The sequence below is a fragment of the Astatotilapia calliptera genome, chromosome 18, assembly GCF_900246225.1.
Source record: "Astatotilapia calliptera chromosome 18, fAstCal1.2, whole genome shotgun sequence".
NCBI lineage: Eukaryota > Metazoa > Chordata > Actinopteri > Cichliformes > Cichlidae > Astatotilapia > Astatotilapia calliptera.
The window spans coordinates 8,933,869-8,956,446 of record NC_039319.1 but is presented as its reverse complement, the minus strand read 5'-3'; the positions used below and the strand labels follow the sequence as shown (position 1 = coordinate 8,956,446).

At 40.4% G+C, this 22,578-nt stretch overlaps 1 protein-coding gene across 1 annotated transcript; it reads left to right on the top strand.

Moving 5' to 3' along the window:
- Window positions 1–322: 322 nt before the first annotated feature.
- Window positions 323–21,533, top strand: nfatc4 (nuclear factor of activated T cells 4). The gene is made up of 13 exons (XM_026150840.1): window positions 323–1,013; window positions 5,199–5,365; window positions 9,414–9,926; window positions 14,903–15,078; window positions 15,192–15,354; window positions 15,540–15,640; window positions 16,102–16,203; window positions 16,455–16,642; window positions 17,130–17,270; window positions 18,337–18,392; window positions 18,491–18,617; window positions 18,766–19,488; window positions 21,266–21,533. Exons 1-13 carry the CDS (start codon window positions 821–823, stop codon window positions 21,334–21,336), a joined length of 2,721 nt encoding a protein of 906 aa, XP_026006625.1. The 5' UTR covers window positions 323–820; the 3' UTR covers window positions 21,337–21,533.
- The last annotated feature ends 1,045 nt before the right edge of the window (window positions 21,534–22,578 follow it).

Below are 22,578 nucleotides of genomic sequence, written 5' to 3'. Positions count from 1 at the left end.
GATAATGAACTTCTTGCCATGTGTCCTGCTCATGATTGGAATAATAATCATATTGTTTTGGGCTTAACTATGCGAAAATCTAATTGATGATAAGGATGATGAGGACATGAAGTTGATTTTAAAAGGAAAAACTAAATGAGATGATGCAAATGATGCAAAATGAGACAAGAAAAGAGAAATTTGCATGGGATTGTTATAATAAGTTATATTAAGTGAACGACTTCAAGAGAAACCTTCAGAGTGAGCGAGGCAGGGGGAGAGGAGAGGAGGGGGGCAGGAGGTTGGGCAGAGGGGATTCATGACTGACAGACATGAGGTCCTATGGGGAATGAGTAACGGACCAACTGGAGCTGGGAAACCCACCCAAAGGCAATTAAGGGTAAAGGACGACAAAAATATTTGATAAACTTTTTTTTCCCTCCTCCCAGTCTCTTGAAGAACTAGAAGAAGAAGCTACAGGGATGACGATGGAGCTAGAATGAAAGAGCCGACGGTATTTTGGAAATATGATTCGGAGAAGACTGTAAATTATCCGGAGCGAAAATTTGATTTGGATATCAAGACATCAAGTCTGGAAAAACTTGCAAACAAGGAGGCAAGAAGCAGAATTTTTCGCGTAGAAACTTTCTGAAGCAAAACTTTCCTACATATCCCAGATGAGGAATATTAGCACAATGACGCGCACTTAGGAGAAGAGTTTGGGGAATAAAGTTCCTTTGAATTCTTTTTAAAGGCGCACCAAGGGACGTTAAAATCGCCTGACGCAGGGAGACAAGATTGTATCAGTATATCTGTATCCTGTCCTTGCTGCCGGAGGGCGATGGGGGCCGCGCCGGGCTCGGGCTGGGAGGAGGGAGAGTTCGAGTTCAAGTTGGTTTTTGAGGAGGATCCGCCGTCGCGGCAGAGCCAGGGTCCATCCCCGGTGCGCTCTACCGAGCCGGAGAGCTCCGCTGCCGGGGAGGAAAGTGAAGGCGCCCTGCTGCAACTCGACTCCTCCAGCAGCAGCAGCCTGGGTTAGAGTCACTTCCTGAATAGCTGAATGTGTTAAAAGCAAAGGGACATACTGGATAAAGGGGGTCTGAGCGGCCTGACGGGGTGGCTTCTAAAACTCATGGGAACTTCTGTGCGCGTGCGTGCCGTTGCGTGTAGTCTGATGGGGCTTTCATCTGCATGCCTGTGCTTATGTGATGTGTATGTTTGAACGTACGTCCGATGCTTGCGTGAGAACGAGTATATTTTTACTGTGTGTTTGTTTTCTGTGTGGTATGCATCTGCGTGCATATCTTTGCGCATTGTGAGCTTGTGCATGCGTGCAGCCCCAGACTCAATGTGTTTCTAATCAGCTGTGCGTGTGAGTAGAGTTAACAGCTGCCAGCTGGGAAGGAACCTCAACCTCTGTGTACTGAACACACACACACACACACACCTCCCTCCCGTCTTCATCCGAGCTCCACCAATACATACACATACCTCACATCCTCACATCTTCTCACTCATTTGTTTCCCGCCCACACTGGCATACATTTGTATTACCACACCCAAGGTATGAACATTAACTACAGGAGAAAAAGGAGAGGGCAAGTCTTCACGTTTTTCTTCGCTTTTTTTTAATGTTTCAGAGTATGTAGGTTTTATTTATTTGGGTATAAATCTCCATGGATATGACCATAAAATGTGTTAAAGTTGGGCTTTTCAAAACGAAGCAATGCAGAAGTTAAATATGAATCCAGTATCTATCAAGGTAAACAGATGCTGCAACAAGATTGTTGTGGTGGTAAAGTTTGTTCACCAATGAGTTGAATAATTTAACTGTCAAAGACTTTTAAAAAATACATTATTGCAAAAATACTTATACTTTAGGTGAATCAGTCTATTATGCTGCTCCAGATCTGTTTTGTGACCTATTGTTTTTACCCCGAACCTCATGCCGGAAACCATCTCATTTAAGATCGAAGTTTGTTAAAGAGCTGGACTCTCGAACTGAGATTCTCTGAAGTATATTAGATCTGTTAGACTGGTATCTCCAAAAGAAACTGATCCAATGATAATTTAAATTATGTTTTTTTTAAAGATTAAGAAGAGAACACGAAGAGATAAATTCCCCATTAAATTGAGGCAAAAAAAAAAAAAAAGACAACAGTTTAAGCTTAAGAAGAAATCAATCTGAGTGGCACAAATGTATGTTTTTTTTCCATTTCCTTTGAACCCTATAAGGCTTATATATATACATGTATACATACATATATATATGCCATACAAGGGGGCACACAGCAGTATTATGCCATTTTTGCTTTTCTCTTCTCTCAATGTCTCATGACCCCTCTCATGTATTTTTCCACCACTTGTGAGGCCCCACAGACCCCCAGGTTGAGGTAAACATTGCTTTTTTGAGGTTCAGCTCAGGACATGGAAACAAAGATGAAAGTATATTAGATCAGTGAGTCTTTTTTCCCCCCCCCTGTTCGATAAGTGTTAGTTAAATTCTAGTGCCTCATAAACTCCTGCTGGTCTACATATAAACCGCTAAATCACTGATTCATGTGAAAAATCCGCCAGCAGAAGAGTTGCCTCAGTACTGTAGCTTTAATCACTTGGAAATACTTTTGTTGCCAGGAAACATTTGAAGAGATTTTTTTTTCACCCAGCTTCTTAATTCGTTGGCAGTTGCTGTTGTGTGTCCGCATTGCCCAAAAATTGCCCGCATGGCCCGCCGCCACTACGGAGCGGCAGCGAGCCTCGTTCATTAGAGAGTAACTACTGTTTGACTCCATGTGAAGCCAGACCACACCACACTGGGAAAATGTTGTGGCAAGGGATGTGGCCTTAAGGAGTCAGTTTGGTGGCTTATGGGCAAAATACAAAGGAGTCATGTTGAGATTATACAATGAAAAAAGTCTATATAAATGTCAAGGTCAGCGGTGGATTTGGGTGTGTGGTTCTTCATGCTGTGAAATGAATCAGTGGGCCAAAAGTAAACTTCATGATTTAGTTAGAATTCCCATTTCACCCTTTATTGCGCAATTTGTAACTATAATACATGGAAAAATGTACGAAATAGTTTAAAAGTAGAACTGAAAGTTTTGGAGGGATTTTGATAAATTGTTGCCATACGACAGAGTGATTATGGATAAAACCAAATCCCACTTTAAGGCAAGATTATCACAGTCTTTTTGGCCCACATTTAGATTCATCTGGACACCTACGTTGATGTTTTTGAACTGAATGTGGAAGCTGGCAGCATTTACCATTCCAAGTTTGGTCCCCTGTTTCCTGTTGCTTTTATTAACAAAATAATAAAGACTAAGACTAAAAAATAGCGTGAAGAATTTTAAAATGAAAACCAACTGGTGTCCAAGAGTCACAAAAAAAACATGGCTAATACCAAACTCATGTCTGCCTTTTAAATGTGAAGCTATAGTTAGCTGCTAATAAGCCTAGCTAGCATAAAGATTTAACAACAGCTTCAGAGATAATAATACATTGATTTTTATGCTTCTGACTAGGTGTTTCCAGTCTTTATGCTATAAAATTAAGCTAGTTGTCTCCAAATAGTGTACCAAGTATATGAGTGTGCAGTGAGGAACAGTGTAGACACCTCAGTGAATGGTCACGTTATGATGGTGCAGCGGTTTGAGTGTCAGAGTGATCCTGGAGGTTATGTTGTTGGGGGCATTTCCTCCAGGTTGGGTCTCCCAAGACAAACTGGTCTGTGACTGAGACTCGGCTCATTCCAAAAAAGCTCTGAACGTGACACATGGTCAGCATTTTTTCCTGTTTTTTGTGGACTGTATAAAACTGTCTGATAAGGTGTCGGAGACAAATTATATCCTAGGATTAAACAGCAATGCTTTTAGTGTTGTGATGGTAAAACCTGTGGGCAGATGTTCACATTGGTTCTTCCATGTAGAGTGGAAGTCTGGTCAGAGCTATAAATATTGATTAGGTTGTGGCAATTGGGAAAGCATATGCATGCATCTTTTTTAAATACATTAGCATTTGACTGAAGTTCACCTATATACACAAACTACTTTTTCTTTTAAATATAATGGCATATACATTTGTCTACATGTAAATTCTGTTTCATTAATTTCATGGACTCTTACATGTCTGGATTATGACATTTGTCACCTTCCTAACCCCAGTGTCTGCATTATAACCCTGTGATGTGACACGAGTCTGGCTCAGGTTGCTCAGTACCATAAGAGACAGAGTTCAAAGCACGAGGTCAGATGTTAGAGGTGTACTCGTGGAGTATGTGTTTCTCGAATTGCTTGCTTTTCGTTTGATTGAGATTTAAGAGGGGCATCCAGCAAACAGCGACTTTCCCAACTCCTAATTTCATTTTTTAAGCAAGGAAATGTATGGTGTGATGCTAGTGGAGCTTTTTACTAAGAACACAAATACCGCTGTAATGCTATGTTCCTTCAGGCGATGTAATCAGAAGAAATTTTAAATGACAGATGTAATAGAGGCTTCCAAATACCACTATTTGCCTTAAGATTTTGGCTGGCTATCAAGTACACCTTGTACACAAAATGTTTTAAAATCACTCAATAATGTTAAGCAGCTGTTTGCCTCAGATTTTCTAAAAATGTCAAACGACTTAATCCTCTGTCAGTGCAGCTAGTTGTTTCTTATCTATTTGCTAAGCTAAGTTACTAAACTGTTTGGAGTAGTTTTGCATTTTCCGAAAATGACTTCTATTTCCTAATTTATATTAAAAGTGACAAAAATGCTGCACTTGCTTTTAAGACATTATTGCGGTAAAATTCCAGCGTGTGCATTTTCCATATGGTAGCAATTACAGTAAAATGAAGGGAAACTGATGTGTAAAGCATGATGGAAGCACACTGATGATAAAAAATGAATCCTTACTCACCACAAATTGTGTTTACAATATTTTGATTTTCATCTAATGAGTCTCTCTCACGCCAGAGGTACAAGAGCAGGACAGTTGCAGAACTAGCTATTATTGTGTGGTTAAGGGGATGAAAAGCAGATGAATAATTATTTATTGTCATGTGGATGAAAAGGTGTAAAGTGAACAGAACAAAGTGCTGTTCTTTGGGAGCATGGGATTATAGTCAGTTTAAGCAAGCAGGCAACTTGCCAACAGAAAGAGATTTTCTAATTCATATAATTTGTGGGTGTGCCCTTCATGTGTCCGGACATTCATCCCAACCTTTATGTATTTTCAGTTCCAGACAAAAACCTGGCTGCCTCTCACGCAGGTCACTCAATCGACATCCCCAGCCCGACACCTGCGTCCAGTCAGCGGGCAGGGATGCATTCCCCACCTCCACGAAGGGATCACTTCAATAAGTTCAGCGGGACCTATGAGAGCCTGCCGGCACGCTCTGTACAGGTGAGACAGCCTATGTCTAAGTATTTCATATAATCTGCAGTTTCAACCTCAACTGAACAAATGACCGTAGAAAGAATCAGCTGCAGCAGCTGCAGCAGCCGTCTGATTGGTTGACCTTAAGTTTGTTCCAAGCGCATATTCAACTTTTGTAGACATGCCATCGATTGCATGTAAGTCAGTCCAAGAAGAAGGAGGCTTCCTCAGCAGATTTCTCTTTGGTTTCCTTCCATTTCCCCTTAAGATTAAGAGGTTTTCCTTACTTGGAGAGTTTTTTTCTGTATCCAAACCAAGGGCCGAAAGACTTAGGGTATATAAGTTAAAGTTTTTTGAGACAAAGCAAACAGACTTTTAAACACTCACACATTTAGTTGAGGAAATATTATGCACTTCTTTACTATGACTTGAGCATTTTGCAGGGCAGCTGCTGAAATATGTTGTAATATTGTCTCAGAATATAACAAGGTGAGAGTACATGTACAGTTTTCACTGAATTCTGTGGTTTACTGGGTAAAAAAGATTGGTCTTTTGTACCTGAAGGACCCAAATTCTGGACTTGCAGACAACACAAGGTAAATGAAAAATAATCCTTGATTAGGTTGAAAGTCCTTTACAAAAGTTGAAAATTCCACAGCTGCACAATACATGAGGGAATAAACACAGAGAGGAAAACAGACTATTAAAATAAAACAGGAAGTAACTGCACAGCGAATCACGTGAAAAAGAAGAAGACTTGACAACGAGAGGGTGGAGAAGCAAGCATGTTCCTCAAAACATAAAAACATCCCACAAATAAAACACATAACCCAAACTGTATTATATTAACTAAAACTCAAAATTATAAAAACCACAGGACGTGACAAACAAGAGGTTTTAAACACAGCCAGACACCCAGCCTACTTTCTCCTACTGTCCTGGAGTCATTTTGAAAAAGTCTGAAGGCAGCTAAATTTCACTGTGGCAGATTTTATATATTAGGTTTCAAATTAAGCTAAAGAGGCTTTCAGGGAGCACATCCTTAAAAGGGGTCAGTGCCAAGAAAAGGATCCAAATCCACACATAAAAAAAGCTTGTTTTCTCATAGTTTATCTCACCACGATGTTAAATGAAACTCTTAGTACATACAAACAAAACGTAGTGATCACTGCCTCAGTGCTCTCTAAATAGAGAAGGGAATAAATAACGTATTTTTGCCTTGCCGTTAACAGATGTCCCCTTTAACTACTTGGTGGAGACCACAAGAATGAACACTTTCTAATATTTTTTCTTTGCTTTTTATACATTATTATTATTATTATTATTATTATTACATAATAATAATAATAATAATAATATAACAACAGACTGTTCTCTCTGTTGAGGTCAGGAAAGCGATTCCGCTCCCTGAAGACCAACACAGAGAGACTGAGGAGGAGCTTCTTCCCGCAGGCGATACGGTCTCTCAATCACACCACCACACAGTACTGACCCACACATATAGTTCTTACACACACACACTGGACATTCTGGACTTTGGTTTTGCACAACACTGGTCACTATATTCTTCATTTCCGGTTAATACTTGTACAGCTGCTGTTATTGTGTATATATTTATTTAGATTTAGATTTCTTCATACATTCTTATATAGTTCTATATTGTGTATTGTGTATTTTGTTGTACAGTTATTTTATTTTCAACTTTAATTTATATATTTATCTTTATCTTATTCTTCCCAGTTAAATTTACCCTTCATTCTAATTTGTGTTGTACAGTTATTTCATTTTTAACCTTAATTTATATTCTATTCCTTCCTAGTTAAATTTACCCTTTTTAATTTTTCATATTTATTTCCTATCTTATTCATAGCCTTTTCCTTTTTTTGTTTTCTTTAGGTCACGAGCAGTTGTCCAAGCATTTCACTACATATCGTACTGTGTATGACTGTGTACGTGACAAATAAAATTTGAATTTGAATTTGAATTTGAATTTGAATTTTATTATTATTATTATTATTATTATTATTATTATTATTATTATTATTATTATTATTATTATTAACTCCTCCAGTTCTGATAAGACTTGGTAAGGATGTAGAGTGGGGTCATGTCAAAAATCCATTAAAATTTGGTCTGCATCCATCAAGGTCTTCAAGGTCAACTTCATTATTTATTAGTTGAAAATTGTCAAAAAGGCTCATAACTTATAAAAATATGATTCTATGCCGTGTTTGTAGAAAGTACCATAGACAATCTTAAAATATCATGTTGCATTTGACCTTTGACCTCTCCTTAAAGGTCAAAAGATTGATCTGAAGGTCAAAGTAATAACAATGGTTTAAAGAGCTATTTAAAATTGTGCTTCTTACTGCCAGTTTTCTTACTGAGATTTGAATTGTTAATTAGATACAGTGGGGCAAAAAAGTATTTAGTCAGCCACCGATTGTGCAAGTTCCCCCACTTAAAATGATGACAGAGGTCAGTAATTTGCACCAGAGGTACACTTCAACTGTGAGAGACAGAATGTGAAAAAAAAATCCATGAATCCACATGGTAGGATTTGTAAAGAATTTATTCGTAAATCAGGGTGGAAAATAAGTATTTGGTCAATAACAAAAATACAACTCAATACTTTGTAACATAACCTTTGTTGGCAATAACAGAGGTCAAACGTTTACTATAGGTCTTTACCAGGTTTGCACACACAGTAGCTGGTATTTTGGCCCATTCATCCATGCAGATCTTCTCGAGAGCAGTGATGTTTTGGGGCTGTCGCCGAGCAACACGGACTTTCAACTCCCGCCACAGATTTTCTATGGGGTTGAGGTCTGGAGACTGGCTAGGCCACTCCAGGACTTTCAAATGCTTCTTACGGAGCCACTCCTCTGTTGCCCGGGCGGTGTGTTTTGGATCATTGTCATGTTGGAAGACCCAGCCTCGTTTCATCTTCAAAGTTCTCACTGATGGAAGGAGGTTTTGGCTCAAAATCTCACGATACATGGCCCCATTCATTCTGTCCTTAACACGGATCAGTCGTCCTGTCCCCTTGGCAGAAAAACAGCCCCATAGCATGATGTTTCCACCCCCATGCTTCACAGTAGGTATGGTGTTCTTGGGATGCAACTCAGTATTCTTCTTCCTCCAAACACGACGAGTTGAGTTTATACCAAAAAGTTCTACTTTGGTTTCATCTGACCACATGACATTCTCCCAATCCTCTGCTGTATCATCCATGTGCTCTCTGGCAAACTTCAGACGGGCCTGGACATGCACTGGCTTCAGCAGCGGAACACGTCTGGCACTGCGGGATTTGATTCCCTGCCGTTGTAGTGTGTCACTGATGGTGACCTTTGTTACTTTGGTCCCAGCTCTCTGCAGGTCATTCACCAGGTCCCCCCGTGTGGTTCTGGGATCTTTGCTCACCGTTCTCATGATCATTTTGACCCCACGGGATGAGATCTTGCGTGGAGCCCCAGATCGAGGGAGATTATCAGTGGTCTTGTATGTCTTCCATTTTCGGATGATTGCTCCCACAGTTGATTTTTTTCACACCAAGCTGCTTGCCTATTGTAGATTCACTCTTCCCAGTCTGGTGCAGGTCTACAATACTTTTCCTGGTGTCCTTCGAAAGCTCTTTGGTCTTGGCCATGGCGGAGTTTGGAGTCTGACTGTTTGAGGCTGTGGACAGGTGTCTTTTATACAGATGATGAGTTCAAACAGGTGCCATTCATACAGGTAACGAGTGGGGGACAGAAAAGCTTCTTACAGAAGACGTTACAGGTCTGTGAGAGCCAGAGATTTTCCTTGTTTGAGGTGACCAAATACTTATTTTCCACCCTGATTTACGAATAAATTCTTTACAAATCCTACCATGTGGATTCATGGATTTTTTTTTTTTTTCACATTCTGTCTCTCACAGTTGAAGTGTACCTCTGGTGCAAATTACTGACCTCTGTCATCATTTTAAGTGGGGGAACTTGCACAATCGGTGGCTGACTAAATACTTTTTTGCCCCACTGTATATTTTTTTGTGTGTGTGACAATGTTTGTGACGAGCCTCTTATCTTTTTTCCAGGTTTCTGAATCTCGTGTGGTCGAGTGCCCCAGCATCCAGATAACCACCATCTCGCCTGATGATGACACAACACCCACCATTTCCAGTTACTGGGACATGGGCAACAGCGGCGGTTGGGACAGAGAGCGCCTTTACCTGCCTCTACTGGATCCTTTTACTTATCGTGACAGATGCCCCAGCTCCCTCAGCCCCAGCCCCGCCTCTAGCCCCTCCTCTCGAGGCTGGCTCAGTCCCGCTTCCAGCTGCGACTCTCTGCTGGTGGAGGAGGAGGAGCTGAACGAAGGCAGCATCAATTTTGGGCACTCATCATCCTCAAGGCCCACCTCACCTAGTGGGAAGAAGCGTAGAAACTCCCCGCTGGCGTCTCCCTGTACTTCGCGCAGAGGGAGTTACTCAGAGGAACTGCAGGGGTGCAACCTGGAGGGTGGAGAGTCCACCCCTCACTCTCAAGCTCCGCCCAGCAGCTGTGAGCTCAGCATTCCTCAGAAAACCAGGAAGACATCATTGGAGCAGGTAAAGTGCTGTGTGTGATCTATTGCCTTTACTTAGGTGCCGCCCTGCCAAACCTGGAGTAGGCCTCTCAAAGCAGCAGTATAAAATTCTGTTTTCTAACTCGGCTCCTACTCTTAGACCTCAAGCTGCCATCCCTGTCTAGTTTGTTTGTTTGTTTTTAAACTAAAACAGAAATTACAAGAGAGGGTTCAATCTAACTGTCAAGCCAAGGACACTGCACAGTCACACAGTAAAAAACTTGTGGAACTCAAGGTAGCCAAGCCATAATGAATGTCCAGCTTCATGATTTATTTGAGTCTATATGTGACCATCATATATCAAATGAACACCAAGCTGTACTGAAGAAGACTTGAAACCAGTGACTGACCCATTAAACTTATCAGGAAAATGTTCAGTGAGGCAGAAAATCGAGTGAAAACTCAGTGATTTCCTCATTGACTTCTATGTAATGGCGCTCGCAATGAGAGGAGTCGCCCCCTGCTGGCTATCACAAAGAATGCAGGTTCAAAGGACCTTTATTTCAGAGCCATCTATACAGTGTATGCTCATTTTATGTTGCTTTTACTATGCTTCTGTCTAGCATCGACACTAAATATGTATTTTAGCAAATACAAAAACTGAAGCAGTTTAAGTCTTAAAACAGTTTTCAAGAAAGCTAAAAGCTGCAACTTTTGAATGATACAGACACCTACGTTTTGTCTGTGAAGGTTCTCAGTCATCCAGGTCATCGTAGTCAAAGGAGCTTGCAAAGAAAAGCGTCTGGACTTCTATAAGTTGCTTGAAGACGTTTCACCTCTCATCCGAGAAGCTTCTTCGGATGAGCTTGAAGAAGCTTCTCGGATGAGAGGTGAAACGTCTTCAAGCAACTTATAGAAGTCCAGACGCTTTTCTTTGCAAGCTCCTTTGACACCTACGTTTTAGTTCCTGATTGGATGTTTAATTTGCAAAGATTAAACTCTGTTATGTTTTGAGATTTCATTTTTATTGTATGGGTATTTCTTTCCCAATACCTTGGCTTCCTCTGGTGATGGATAATGCTATGTTGCTGTATTTACTGTGCAAAAACTCCCAGTCTGTGTGTTCTGGTGCTGTGGCTGCTTTATACTTGTGTTATTACTGAACCCTGATGTATTCATCAGAGTGTGAGAGTGTGTGTATGCTCAGAAACCATGTAAAGGCATGGAATGTGTGTATGGCTGGGTGAAAAAAAGCTCTCTGGATGCTCAGTTAGAACAGAAAAGTGCTATATCTATATCTAAGTATCAGTCCATTTACTTTCAGCAATAGTTCCACATGATTGGCGGTCCAAACAGTTTTGCCATTACTATACTTCCTCTGTAATTTTTTGTAGAGATAAGCAGGCCCCTCTGTGTAGACGGCCTGCCTATAATCCACGTGCTTGGACATTATTGCATAAATGTTGCTAATATTGCATTAGTGTATTAGTGTAGATACCTCCAAAAGCTGACCATGATGTAATTTTCAGGCTGCATTGGCATGTTTTCTTACTCCTTTATTTTGTGATCTGTTCCTTGCCATAGTTTTGTTGACTTTTCTTTAGAGTACATTAGGGTTCCCTTACACAGAAATAAGGAAAACAACATTTACTTCTTTCTCTAAATCTATAAAACTTTGGTTTTTGGATAATCAAACATGTTGTCATGATTTGAGTAGTGTCAAAGAAAGTCTTTGATTCTAATGTGTAAGGATTTTTAACATTTGATTTTTAATATGTTATATGGGCATTGTAAAGATGCCTGGGTCGTTGACCCAGGGTTTTTGAGTTTATTATTTATTATTTCTAGTCTTTGGTTTCTTTGAGTTCTGTCTTATGGTTTATGTCTCTGTCTTCTCTAGTTGCTATCTCCCCTGTCAGCTGTATCCCCTTGTCTAGTTCGCGTCTCTGTGTATCCTTAGTTGCTATATCCCCGTGTCCAGTCAGTGTCTGTGTCTGCCCTGGTCCCACATCTCTGTTCCCTCTGTTGTAGTGCCTGCATGTGAGTCTGTGTCTTTTGTTCAGTCTGTGTTATGGGTTTCCTGTTTTACTTTGAAAGTCCACGTCTGATTTTAATGTGTCTGGTTTTGCTTCCCCTTGTCTCGTTAGGCCTGATTTGCCCCAGCTGTGTGTCCCTCCTGTTACCCATTCCCCGATTGCTCCCTCTGGTCGTGTCCAAATTCATGGGCTGCATCCTCCTGAGGCTGCATTTGTAGACCGATTACGTCACAGCGACGCGCCGAAGGCTGTCCAAATTCGTAGACTCCTCCGAATGCAGCCGACAAATGCGTCCTCCTTTTCCCTGAATTTGAAGGATGGGTCGGGTGTGTCCTTCGTGGCCTACCATATCCCAGAATTCATAGCGCGGCCCAGCCAAACTCCAGTTTCCAATAATGGCGGCCGCTACTAAGTTTTAAAATTACTCATACTAATCTTTCTGGGTCACAAAATAAACTTTTAACATATTTTCAGGCGAGAAAGTAGCTGTGTAAACATCAAATATCTGCTCGGTTTATCAAGATATCGCATATTTGCAAAAGTGCTTCGACGTTTTCGGAGACGTCTGCTACCCACCAGCTCGATAGCTAGCCGGGAGCTCCAGGGTTACTGATACGGCTGAGAACGGCACAACTCCCGGCACATCATTTTCAGATCACCGCGGACTTTCGCTGCTCGGGTTAAACGTAATATATAAGTCACTTAGACAACCTAAAAATGTTATTGTTGGGCTTTTTTCAGTGTTTTGTTTGTTCGTGAGTAAATCGGTTTGGCTGAGATTAAAGTTATTAGATTAGATTAGATAAAATAAAACTTTATTAATCCCCTGGGTTAGAGATGGACCGATCCGATATTACGTATCGGTATCGGTCAGATACTGACCTAAATTACTGGATCGGATATTGGAGAAAAATAAAAAATGTAATCGATCCATTAAATATCACGAAAGCACAAAACTTGCAACACGCCGTAACTCACCTCAGAACGTTAGCACGTTGGAGCAGTATGCATCATGTGATAGAGCGGCTGTGGCATGCGGGACCTGTCGGTGGTCTGGATAGCATGTGGAGCTTCGCTAGCAACCCGGCATTTCATCTCCGACAAAGTTATCCCCGAGAGAAATAAAGCAAGTGTGTAAGTCCATCTCTGAATGTTTGTAAAGCATTCCTGCGTTAAGCTTAACAAACGATATATGGAGCGACTGCCTCTTCTTGCTGCTACTTCAATCATGAAACTGCTTAATGATCAGCTGATCGGCTTTTCTGTCGCGAGTCCGTCTCTCTTGTTTGCTTTTGGCCCACTTTGCACCAGAAAGAGGAAACCAGCGGCTGAACAACAGCAGCACGTTTAAGCTTGATCAGCTGTTGTTAGAATGTATTTAATATTACTTTCTACACCAGGATCTTTTTCTACGTAGCTGACGCTGGTAACTGTGCAGGGGCGGATCTAGCAAAGTTTAGCCAGGGGGGCCAATAGGGCATTAACAGGGAAAAGGGGGCACAAAGACATACTTTTCTTTCTTATACTCATTTAAAATGTCTAGCTTTTAATAAATAATTATCTGACACCCAAATTTTTAATTTGATGTAAAATGAATAGAAGTCAATTCCTGTATATAGTAACTATTAAGTCTAATATACCCTAGTAAGCTATAGTACTTTTTCCTTTGGGAAGGTACCATCTGTGCAGTCTGCAATTTTGTTGAAGAAAGATGTTGAATCTATTTAATATTTCTTGAAAAATAATTGATTTCTGTGCATTTTTTTTTCACACTGCATCAAATTAAGGTTGATTACGTCGATTAAGCATCATGAGGTGGAGCGTGAGGGGTGGTTCCCTATTTTTTATTTATTTATTTTTGTTGTTGCTGGGAGTTGGAACCCTATTAGTTAGGTTGCTTAATATTTATGCTAAGTACTCTTTAAAATACCAGAATAGGGAGGATGGTGTAGGTTTAAGTTTATTAGATTGATCAGTATTGCTGAACCATGAAATATTTTTTTTTGCATACAGGTATAACAGAATAGCTTTAGTGTAGTTGTTGTTTTAAATTTGAGTATGAACTTATACAAAATGCAGCAAGATATTTAAAAAACAGTTTTGTTGATTAAAAAACACTATATCGGATTCATATCGGTATTGGCAGATATCCAAATTTATGATATCGATATCGGTATCGGACATAAAAAAGTGGTATCGTGCCATCTCTACCCCGGGTGGGTTCCTCCTTGGTTTTTACACAGCTGACTAAACGTCAAACAGAAAACTGATTAAACAGAAGTATGAGACAGTCGAGAATTTACGCCAGTGCCCTGTTATATTTTAGATAGCAAGAAGCAGACGGCTGAGTTTATTAAACTCCACCAAGACAGCGGTGACGCTAATCAGAAGGCTAGACCGTCCAATTTCACGGCCGTTTACTTCCGGCCCACGTAGACCGCGAAGGCCGGGTTCTCAGGAGGATGCAGCCCATGAATTTGGACACGACCTCTGTGTATTTGAGCCCTGTGTTTCTTTGTGTCTGTGTTGCGATCTACCGTTTACCTAGCTGTGTTCTGTCAGTCCTCCGGTGTAAGTTTAGTTTGATTTTTTCCAGTTATGTTATATTTGAGTTTAACATTAAAGCTGTTTTGAGTTCACATCTGGCTCTGGAGTCTGCACCTTGGGTCCTATTCCTGTCTGCACACAGCCCACACATAACAGGCATGTGTTTATTTTTAGATATGTTTCTCTCTTTTAGCTAGCCTCACATGCCTGTGTATGTGCGGTTTTGTTGGTTAATTTAATATGTTATCAATAGGCAGGGACTACAGAAGAAAATTAGCTCGTGCGGCTAAATCTGGCACATTCACATGATGAATTGTTTAAATAAATAAAAACATAAACATACAGAGAAGACTGAAATATAAAAGAAACATAATAGAAATAGCAAAGCAAAAACAAGTCTGTGGAGAACTAAAGAGGTGGGATTTTTGTGTTGCAGTTATCTCCCAGGGAGGTGGACCAGGAGCAGGCTCTGGGCCACAGCTCTCCCTGCCCACTGCCAGAGACCCAGCAGACCAGGAGAGAGCCCCCATCTGTGGGCATGGACTACCTCTCTGTTCCCCCTCCTCTGGCCTGGGGCAGAACCCGAGCCAGCGCCCACAGCCCTCTATTCAGGCAAGGACAGCATCACTTTTCAACATTTCAATCCTGTAAATTTACTTGCTTCTCTCCATGTGGGTCTTTCTATTCTTACTACATCTAAAATTCTCACATCTGATTTATTTCAGGTCTAACGCCCTGCCGCCACTTGATTGGCCTCTGCCATCCCAGTTTGACCAGTATGAGCTGCGTATTGAGGTCCAGCCTCGGCCACACCACAGAGCCCACTACGAGACGGAGGGCAGCAGAGGAGCCGTCAAAGCTGCACCGACTGGACATCCTGTTGTCAAGGTGAAAACGAAATTTCTCAGGGTTTTTTTTTTTTCACCTTTTAACTGAGTTATATGATATCAGATCTAATTTAAGGTTAACATGTCTTTGATCATGTTCACACGACACTGGAACAAATTCTTTGGCCACTGCTGCTGGCCTCATCGCAGTTTGATTTCACACTGCGTCTCTCTCTATCTTCACAGCTGTGTGGTTACACAGAGAGAAAACCGCTCTCTCTTCAGGTTTTCGTTGGAACAGCTGATGACCGATCAATCAGACCACATCCTTTCTATCAGATACACAGGTACTGAGCTGCAGTATTTTTCTATTTAAACACAAATGTTTTCTTCATGCCATGATGTTCAAGGAACACAAAATTCAGGGGACCCATCACGTGACTGTCGTAGCTTTAACCATTGTGCAATAAACCACCAGCTGGTTCTCGTGTTAGTCCAGAAAATATGTTACAACAGTTGTTGTTAGTCCCTTCCCATAATCCAGAGAATATATTTTTGATTATGATATCCTATATCGAGTGAAGTGCAGAAGCAAACTGAGAAAAAAGTCATTAGAAAAAAAGCGAGGGTGATATTAGTGATTATTGATCTCATGTGTTCACAGAACTTGAAGTGACGTGAAAAGGATTATTAATCCTCACATTTTGGAAGCAATTTCACCTTTTTTCGTTCATAAATAACTTGTGTTCTGCTGGGATTTCACTTTATTTTTCTCAGCTGGTAAATTTAAATGTATGTTCCCCTTCAGAGTGACTGGAAAGATGGTGGGCACTGCCAGTCACGAGAGCGTCCAGGTGGGGACCAAACTACTAGACATCCCCCTCAGCCCCGAGAACAACATGACTGCTCTGTAAGTCAGAAGGATGCTCTCACTGTCCTCGTCATGTTTGTAGAAAAAGGATTTTTTTTTTTAACACATATGCTGGAGTTGCTTATTATATATGCTCGGGTGGGCTGCTCATGTTTGACTGCTGTGTCATACCTTTGTAACTGGTCTACTTTAAGTTTTAAATAGCTCTTTCCCTAAAGTTTCAGTTTCAGTGTTGAGTGAAACTTTTCCTACTCAAAATTATGTCATGAGACAAATCTTGTGTTTCACAGCATCGACTGTGCCGGGATTTTGAAACTGAGGAACTCAGACATTGAGCTGAGGAAAGGAGAAACAGATGTTGGAAGGAAAAACACACGTGTTCGTTTGGTGTTTCGTACCCACCTCCCTATAGTGCCCCCTTCAGGACCCCCTGGACGAGTGTTGGCTCTGCAGGTTGCCTCTCTGCCCATCGAATGCTGTGAGTGGCTGCTTTATGGAGAATTCATATTATGATACAGAATCCTTTTACAAAGGAGTCACATTTGAAACATGCAGTGTCACTTGGATTTGTCAAAGGTTGAGATTTTTTACAATTCTGCAAACACTGATCACAAGTGCTTTGCTTTATAAACATTATTTTATTTTGTTTTTCACTTCCAGATCTTATTTGATATATTTGATTTTATTCTACTTTATAATGTCATGTCTTTTTAATCAACCTTATCCTGCATTACTTCTGCTCCACTACTCAAGCTCTTAACTTCACTGATTACTCTTTGTTCCTTTTTTTTTACATTTTATTTTACTTTGTATTTTATGGATTGATGTTTTATTGCATTTTGCTCTGTATTATTAATGGCTTGTCCGTCATCTGTAGAGCACTTTGAGATGCACTAACCTTGATGAAAGGTAGTGTATGATTAAAGTCTGACTACATATGCATTTATCGTTTCTCTCCACCACAGCCCAGCGTTCGGCCCAGGAGCTGCCTGTCATCGAGTCGGTCAGCCTCACTTCCTGCTCTGTGGAAGGAGGGGAAGAGCTGCTGCTGAGCGGCACAAACTTCCTGCCAGTCTCCAGAGTCCTTTTCATGGAGAGAGGCACAGGTAAGCGTCCAGAGGAGCCTTGGCGCATTTTAATTTACAGAACTGGCAGTAAAAGTTGATTGGGAATATAATAAGACAGAAAATAATTTGAAATCACTTTTTAATATTAGGTAAATGATACTTCAGCTCATTAGATTTAGATTAAAATAGTGCTGCAGGAATTCACAGTTAGAACTTACAATTCTCTAACTGTTAACTTCTCCAACTAGTTAAACATGCATGGGAGAGTTAACAGACCCACTATACATACACAGAGAGGCAAGGAAATAAAATTAAATGCAAGACACTAAACACAAGGAACTTCCAAAATAACATGTGAGAGTCATAACTAAATGGAACAAACACTGAGGGAACAAATAAAAAACGAGTCAACAACTGAGAAAAGCAAAATGTTCAAATAACATAAAGATCGATAAACCAAAATAAAAATACCAAACAACCTAAAACAGTTCAAAAACCACATTAAGTTATAATACACACACAAAAAATGATAATTTTCACTATTTCATAGTGAATAGTTCTCTCATATCAAATCATAAAAACTGTCAAAATGCACATTTCCAGGTTCCCACACATAGTTGACAAGCATTTCAAATGCAGAGCACGAAGGATTTGATGCAATGCTTGTGCAACTAGGTCTAATAAACATTGAAGATGTTGTGGGACAATATTTTTTTATTACAACAAACAATAGGCCCCTTTAAATGGTTGTCTTCACATATTTGAAGTTCATTATATGCTGATAATTTTCACATTCAGGTCTGTGTAATCCAGGTATTAGAAACTTATCTCACATGTATGTCATAATGTGGGGAGAACGTGGACTCAGAGACTCAAGAGTTTAAAAAATCAACAAATCTTTATTCAAGCTGAACATCAAAATTCAACCCAGTATACACACAAAGAAAAAATTATATGATGATTATTTGATGATGAGTTCAGAATCAGAAGGGGGATACTAGAAGTCTAACAGACATTTTAAATGAAGCTTAATTCAGATGCTGCACTTTTATAATTGACTTGTGTTCATTATGTCAAACCTTGCTCTTGTGCTCTTTTGCATTAGATGGCAAATTACAGTGGGAGGAGGAGGCTCATGTTGACCGTGACAACAGCAATGAGGTAAATTTGTGAAATTTCAGCAGACGCATCCAACACAACTGGAGATGCTCTGATAAATGCTCTGTAATCCCCCTGTATGTCGTCTTTATGCCTTCCAGTGTCTGTTATGTGTGAGGGTCCCAGCCTACAGTGACCTATCTGTCAGTCGGCCTGTGTCGGTCAATCTTTATGTTTCTAATGGGAAGAGGAAACGGAGCAGCACTCACTGCTTTAAGTATTTACCCAGTGAGTATCTAATCCCACAAATAATTTTGAAATAAAGAGATTTATAGTTTGAAATCCAATGTAAATACAACACTTATATGTGGCAGCTGGACATGCTTTACATGAACATCAGTTATGTGTGTCAGTTATTCTCGGTTTCTTCCCTCAGTTATGTTCAAAGAAGATGATCCCCTGTTCTCTCGATCCCCTATGCTGCCTCTGGATGGCGGAAACATGTGTCCTGCAGGGGGTCCACCCAGGATAGACAAAGGCTTCCATGTGAGAGGGGACCATATGTCTGATGAGCAAAATCTGAGCTTCCACCTACCCCCCTACCCCTCCACCTATTCCTCTCCGTGCCCACCCATAAACTACAATGAGGAGTACTGCTCTAAACCTGATGCCACGGTGGAAGAGCCCGGCGGGACCAGGCCAGCACTATCCGAGCGTCACCCCAGTTTTGAGAACCTAGAGCTGGGCTTCACCGAGCTCCTTCCCCCTCTGTACCCACGTGGTCCGCAGCCTCCCTCACCTTCACCTTCCCCATGGCTGGACTCACCCTACTTGTCCTCTTCACCCTCTCCTTCCCACTCATCCTCTCTCAGCCCTTTCCCAGCTGGAAGTCCTATCTCAACCTCCCCTCTGCCTCCCATCCCCAACTCCTCTTACCCACAGTACTCTGCTTATGCTCAGGAGGTCTGTCCCTCCCCTCCTACCAACCCAAACCCCTATCAGGATATCTGCCCAGCATCCTACTCCCACTATGAGGGCTGGGACCCCCAGGGAAGAGTGCTGGATACAGGAAATGGGGGAGAGAGGGATCCCAAGATCCAGGAGTGTCCATTGGAGTTTACCAGCTCTGCCTCTATGCACCACATTACCTTTGAAGAAGGTGAGACATAGTTTTTTTCAAAAAAATGTGATATTTGAAAACTGATTTGATAAAAAAAAAATGACATAAGTGGCTACAAACACAGATACAGAAATGTTGGAGGAAGAAATACAAAGAATTTTTAATATTCTGGATAGAAGAAGGAATGGTATCCACTGAATGGACTTTGCATTTTGGCTGCCACTCTCTAGGTATTTTGGGCGTTTTTTTATTTTGTTTTTCTGGCCAGAAGTGACCAGATTTGGAAGAGAATGTGGAGTCCTAAGATATCTGGTAATATCACCAAATTTGCCATACATATCTGTTAATTATTGATAAGAAACATAAAAATAAAAAAAAGAAATTTCACTCCACAAAACTAGATCACAAAGTTCTTGGACAGCTGTACCACACAAACAGCACAACTACACTTAGCAGCCTTTCTAGTATCTAAATGTACAGGTTATAAAATAACTTTTTATTTTGAAAGGGCAAACTTTTCACAGAGACAATTTGTTGTACCAGACTGTAAACACGACTTTAATGCGGTAAAGCTGGCCATTTTAAAGTGAGTATCAGCGGAAGTTGACTCACTTTTGCAGCCAGTCTCCAGTGGCCACTATAGGAACTGCAGTTTTTAGCACTTCAGTGTTCTTGTTTTTCAGCCCCGGGACTATGATTTTTAAAGGCACTTTTTAAAACAAGTTTATTAAATCATGTTTATTAATGCTGAAATATTTTTCTACTCAGTGCATTGTCTTTGATCTACAAACACTGCTTTATGGAGTGAGAATGTGATATGACATGCAACACAGGCTCTCTGATGGCCAGGATAGCTGGTGATCATGTGGTATTTGGTGTAAAGATTTGGCTACCAGGCCGATTCACAACTTTATATGGACATTACCTGCAGGGTCAGTCATAGTAAAAAAGAAAAGAGCTGTATTTTTGTCAAAATTTGAATAATCTGAATTTATGCTCTCCAAATTAGTTTGCCATTTAATTTGGCCCCAAAAATTGTCTTTTTGATGAGAAAGTGAAACCTTGTTGTAGGTAAACTGGTAGCTTGAGAAACAAAGTGGTTAATTCCAACCTACCTCTTGACTAAAATAAAAGAACCCAGAAAGACTAGTTTTCAAACAGGTAACTCCTTATTTGTAGAGTTTCAGTCTCTTCTAAAAACACCATCAAAAGTCTCTTGCCGGGTTCTACTAGGACCTTCTTCCTGCTTCCTGTTACAAAGTGCTTACTCTTAAGGGGTTGCTCGATTGTTTGGGTTTTCCCCAATACTGTAGGGTTTTACGATTATTGATGATTGATTTAACTGCATGGAGTTATTGATGGTGACTTGACTTGATTGAGTTGATAATTGTATAAACTATTTTTGATTTTTGATTGTGACAGATATATAGACAGATATTAGTCAATGTAATGTTTGGTAGCATCTTGTGGTTGCTGGTGTTTTTAGATGTTTACAGTCTTCACTGTAATTTGCATTATAACATTTAAAAAAAGAAACAAAGCATTAACCTTGGTGGTTAAGTTGGGGACTAGATTTTATTTTTACTTGATGCAAGAAGATGTGGTGTGGTGTGCAGTTTTTCTAGATGTTCCAAATACGTAAAAAAAAAAAAAATACAAATCTCTAAAAAGGGGATGTTGAAATACGATTAAAATAAAGCCAATGAATTCTGAAAATATACATACAATTGAAACTGACAGTGCAGTATAGGTTATTTTGTATTTTGCAGCAGCAAATTGCATCAAGTGAATCTGTGATTTTCTTCTCCTTCCACAGTATCAGAGTTCATCGGGGAGGACATCCAGTCTTACCAGCCAAGCTCACAGATGGACAACCAGCCAAACTGAGCTGAGAAGGTCCCCCGTTTGATATTCAGCCTCATTTTAAATTCCTTATGCACGCGGTATCAAGATGTGTCGCTGCAGTTACATGTAATATTGAAAGGGGATTACCAGGACACTGTAATTATGACCACAGGTAACTGTTTTATAAAGGGAAACTAATATTTGTAACATGTTTTCAAAATAAATTATATAAGAAACTGCTTGAGTTTGAAATGTCTGCAAAACATAGACCATAATCTTTTTTCAGGGGCTGTTTTCATTGATGTTTTTCTTTTGGTCCTGAACTGGGCTTAATCCACAACTGGGGAAACCAGCTGCTACTGTTTCTCAGTATATATCGGCTGGTGCAGGGCTGATATTTGACCTCTTGAAAGGATGATAAGGCAGGGACTTTTAAAACAGTTTGAAAGGTTTGTAAGAGATATAGTTTGTTAGAATACCTCAAAGTAGAGCAAGTTTGTTTCAGAATGGTAAAACATGGAGGAGTTGGTGGGTGACTCAGCAGAAGGATGCTTCAGCAGTCTTAAATCAGCAGCTGTTTGAAAGAGTACTCATAGTCCTGCAACCCTTTACAGTGTCCTTTTTTTCTCCTCTTAAAGAACTGTGGCTAGAGGAGAGATGGATGAAAAGTCTTTAAGTCTCGCAAAACATTCAAGGTAATAAAAAGTTTTCAAACAACAAGAAGATCTTAAAGTTGCAGCAGATAGTTTGCTGACACTTTTATGGGTATATATGCTTCGCTGCAACCATACATGGGCATGCTGTGAGCTTGAGACCAAAATCACTAATGGTACAGGATAGTTACAGTATAGCTGCCGTGGAGCTCTGAATGTAGCTCTACTGAAGCCATAACGCCTTCATGACACTGACTTTTCCATTTCCTCGTCCTACTTTTCTCTCTGGCTGCAGCTCAGGAAAGGTTGTTAGTTACACATGGAAAGTTCATGACAAGCAAACGTGCCAAAAATAAATAAATGGAAAGCTGCAAATAGCATTTTAATTATAGCTGAAGAGCACAAAGGGCTGAGTTAAAGGAATCAAATCACAACCAGATAACAGGACAGGTATTGGTATTGATTATTGCAGATGTAGAATTGCGTGGAAGAACTATTTCATACTGGAGTGATTATACACAGATTGGCCCACACCATTAAAACAACCAGCACATGAGGTAAATAACACTGATCATCTTGTTACAGTGTTCGGTCCTGGCACTCGTGCGGAGGTTACTTTGACACATACCAC

Coding starts and splice junctions, on each gene's coding strand:
- nfatc4 (XM_026150840.1), top strand. CDS start 821: ATGGGGGCCGCGCCGGGCTCGGGCTGGGAGGAGGGAGAGTTCGAGTTC. Junction 15,079..15,191: donor GCCCACAGCCCTCTATTCAG/GCAAGGACAGCA, acceptor GATTTATTTCAG/GTCTAACGCCCTGCCGCCAC. Junction 16,643..17,129: donor CTCTCTGCCCATCGAATGCT/GTGAGTGGCTGC, acceptor TCTCCACCACAG/CCCAGCGTTCGGCCCAGGAG.